Source organism: Coptis chinensis, chromosome 1 (assembly GCF_015680905.1).
Source record: "Coptis chinensis isolate HL-2020 chromosome 1, ASM1568090v1, whole genome shotgun sequence".
Lineage (NCBI taxonomy): Eukaryota > Viridiplantae > Streptophyta > Magnoliopsida > Ranunculales > Ranunculaceae > Coptis > Coptis chinensis.
In genome coordinates, this window is record NC_141456.1 from 81,810,317 (window position 1) to 81,812,549 (window position 2,233).

A 2,233-nucleotide genomic window follows, 5' to 3' on the forward strand; every position below is an offset into this window, starting at 1 on the left:
CAATCAGGTATTCCTTTCTTCCACACCTCGCATCTCCAGTTAGAGGTTTCTACTAGTATATCAGAATTCACTACACCAAAAAAGGTTTTTACTAACAGCTATATCCGTTACTTATATTTTTACTAACGCTTTATATCCATTAACTCGGGTGTTATTACAAATCCTTAGGCAAAATTTAGTAACGGATATAACTGTTACTTAAATTAATCTTAGTAACGCTTATATCCGTTACTATAATTCTTTGTAACGGATAGCCAACTGTTGATCAGCAGTTTAATCTATTCATTTCTAACGGATATAAGTGTTAGTAACGTTTGGCGCTGCTTTAGTTACTTTTCTGGTAGTGATCTCAAATGAGGTTGCTCTGCAAAAGTAGATTAGAAGTCTTCTGGTTCTGGTGCTTCTAGCTTGTCCACTTCGTTAGTCATTCGCCTTGGTGAATGTATGACCACCCACCAATCAGGATATTTCAAATCCCTCGAATAGAATACTTGATTTGCTTCTTTGGCACAAATGGCTGGCTCATCTAACATTTTGTCGGAACTCTTGAGCCGATTAAAATTTACCACCACCAAGTTAGAGTCTAGGCATAACTTACATCCATTGGTCTTATCTTCCACCCTAACCCAATCACAATAAAACACCACTTCCTTGAAATTTGTGTAATTCACCTCTAGTATCGTTTGATGACTCCATACCACTTAGCGGAGACGATCGATAGGATTTTTATCTTTCCTACTTGATGTAAATGTAGTAATTGCACTCATGCAAACACCACCAGTCTTCGCGTGAAGAACGGTTTCATCGTGAGACTTAGTAGAAAATACATAACCATTGATGCGATACTTTCGAAAAGTTTTAGCTTTGAACAATGGCCCTCTAGCAAAGAACCACAATTCAGATGAAGTGTCGCCATTCTCCAACAACTACAGAGAAAACATACCACAATTCAAAAAGTGAAAATAACATAAAAACATAACTTACTATCCTAATTAACAAATACCTTATTATATAACCAATCGATAAAATCTGTTTGTATCTCTACTTCTGTCTTTGTTATCCCTTTTCTGCTACCTCGGGAACTAGATTGCAAAGACTCACGATACTCACTACAATTTATTCAAATAAGTTAGTATATATGTGTGAATTTATTAATAGGGAAGTAAACATTCATGCCAAAAACTAACACCTGTAGTGATCATCAAGTCCATCGACTTCCAAACGAAAAAGTAGCCATCTACGGATTTGTACAAATTGCTCCTTCGACAAAATCACATCTTTACCTTCAAGCACAGAACCCTCATCGCTATATTCATCATTTTCATCTAGAAACACTTGACCATTGGTTTTGTGATTCTTGGGCTGTGAATTTGGAATGTACTCCATTGCATACCTAACATACTCTGAGACAAGATACGACTCTGCAATCGATCCTTCAATAAATCGTTTGTTACTGGGTATATCTTTGCACTCCTTCATTGACCTAATTAAGTGATAAACCCATGAATGCATTTATTAATTTTATTTAAAAGCAAGGAAAAAAAAATTGGGATTGAAAGAAGGATTATTTACCGTTCAAACGGATACATCCAACGATTTTGAGCTAGTCCACACATCAATGCCTCATCAGCTAGATGCACAACAAGGTGAATGCTAATATCAAAAAATGATGGTGGAAAGTACTTTTCCAGCATGCACAACGCCTCTACAACCATGTACTTGGCATCTTGGATTTCTTTCCGAATTACAACTTTCGAACACAAAAGGTTAAAAAATAAGCTTATCTGATAAAGAGCTTTCCGCAAATCAGGATGAGTTGGAAAAGCATGTTGAAGTAGCACGGGCAAAAGATATTGCATAATCACATGATAGTCGTGTGACTTCATTACAAGCAAACCGGGTGGATCAAGACGACAATGTTACTTTCAGATTAGATGAAAACCCAAGGAGCCTCAAAGTTTTCAAAGTTTTAAGGAAATCCATCTTCTCGCTTTATCTAGGAAGAACGGTCTTTGTAGGTTTAACTTGTTTCCCACTTTGCGGGGGTCATTTTGCATCCACTCGATCCGGTGTATGCCAAGTTCCCTCATATCCTCTCGTGCACCGGATCAGTATCTTTCGATTTGTCTTTCTTATTAAGGATCGTGTCTAGTATGTGCTCTGCAACATTCTTTTCAATGTGCATCACATCAATAACATGACGAACTTTGTGTAGATCCAGTAAACAAGGAAA

The 2,233-nt window shown here is 37.0% G+C and overlaps 1 protein-coding gene across 1 annotated transcript; it reads right to left on the bottom strand.

Moving 5' to 3' along the window:
* Nucleotides 1–701: 701 nt before the first annotated feature.
* On the bottom strand, nucleotides 702–1,886 carry LOC147525443 (uncharacterized). Its single transcript, XM_086579440.1, has 4 exons — nucleotides 1,573–1,886; nucleotides 1,190–1,483; nucleotides 1,004–1,109; nucleotides 702–926 (listed from the first exon to the last, which is right to left on the bottom strand). The coding sequence occupies exons 1-4, from the start codon at nucleotides 1,884–1,886 to the stop codon at nucleotides 702–704; spliced, it is 939 nt and encodes a 312-aa protein (XP_086435566.1).
* Between the last annotated feature and the right edge of the window lie 347 nt (nucleotides 1,887–2,233).

What these genes read in the sequence shown, in the direction of transcription:
- LOC147525443 (XM_086579440.1), bottom strand. Translation starts at nt 1,886, where the DNA reads ATGAAGTCACACGACTATCATGTGATTATGCAATATCTTTTGCCCGTG. An exon ending in TGGATGTATCCGTTTGAACG is followed by an intron (nt 1,484 to 1,572) that starts GTAAATAATCCT and finishes TCACTTAATTAG; the next exon opens with GTCAATGAAGGAGTGCAAAG. An exon ending in GGACTTGATGATCACTACAG is followed by an intron (nt 1,110 to 1,189) that starts GTGTTAGTTTTT and finishes AATAAATTGTAG; the next exon opens with TGAGTATCGTGAGTCTTTGC.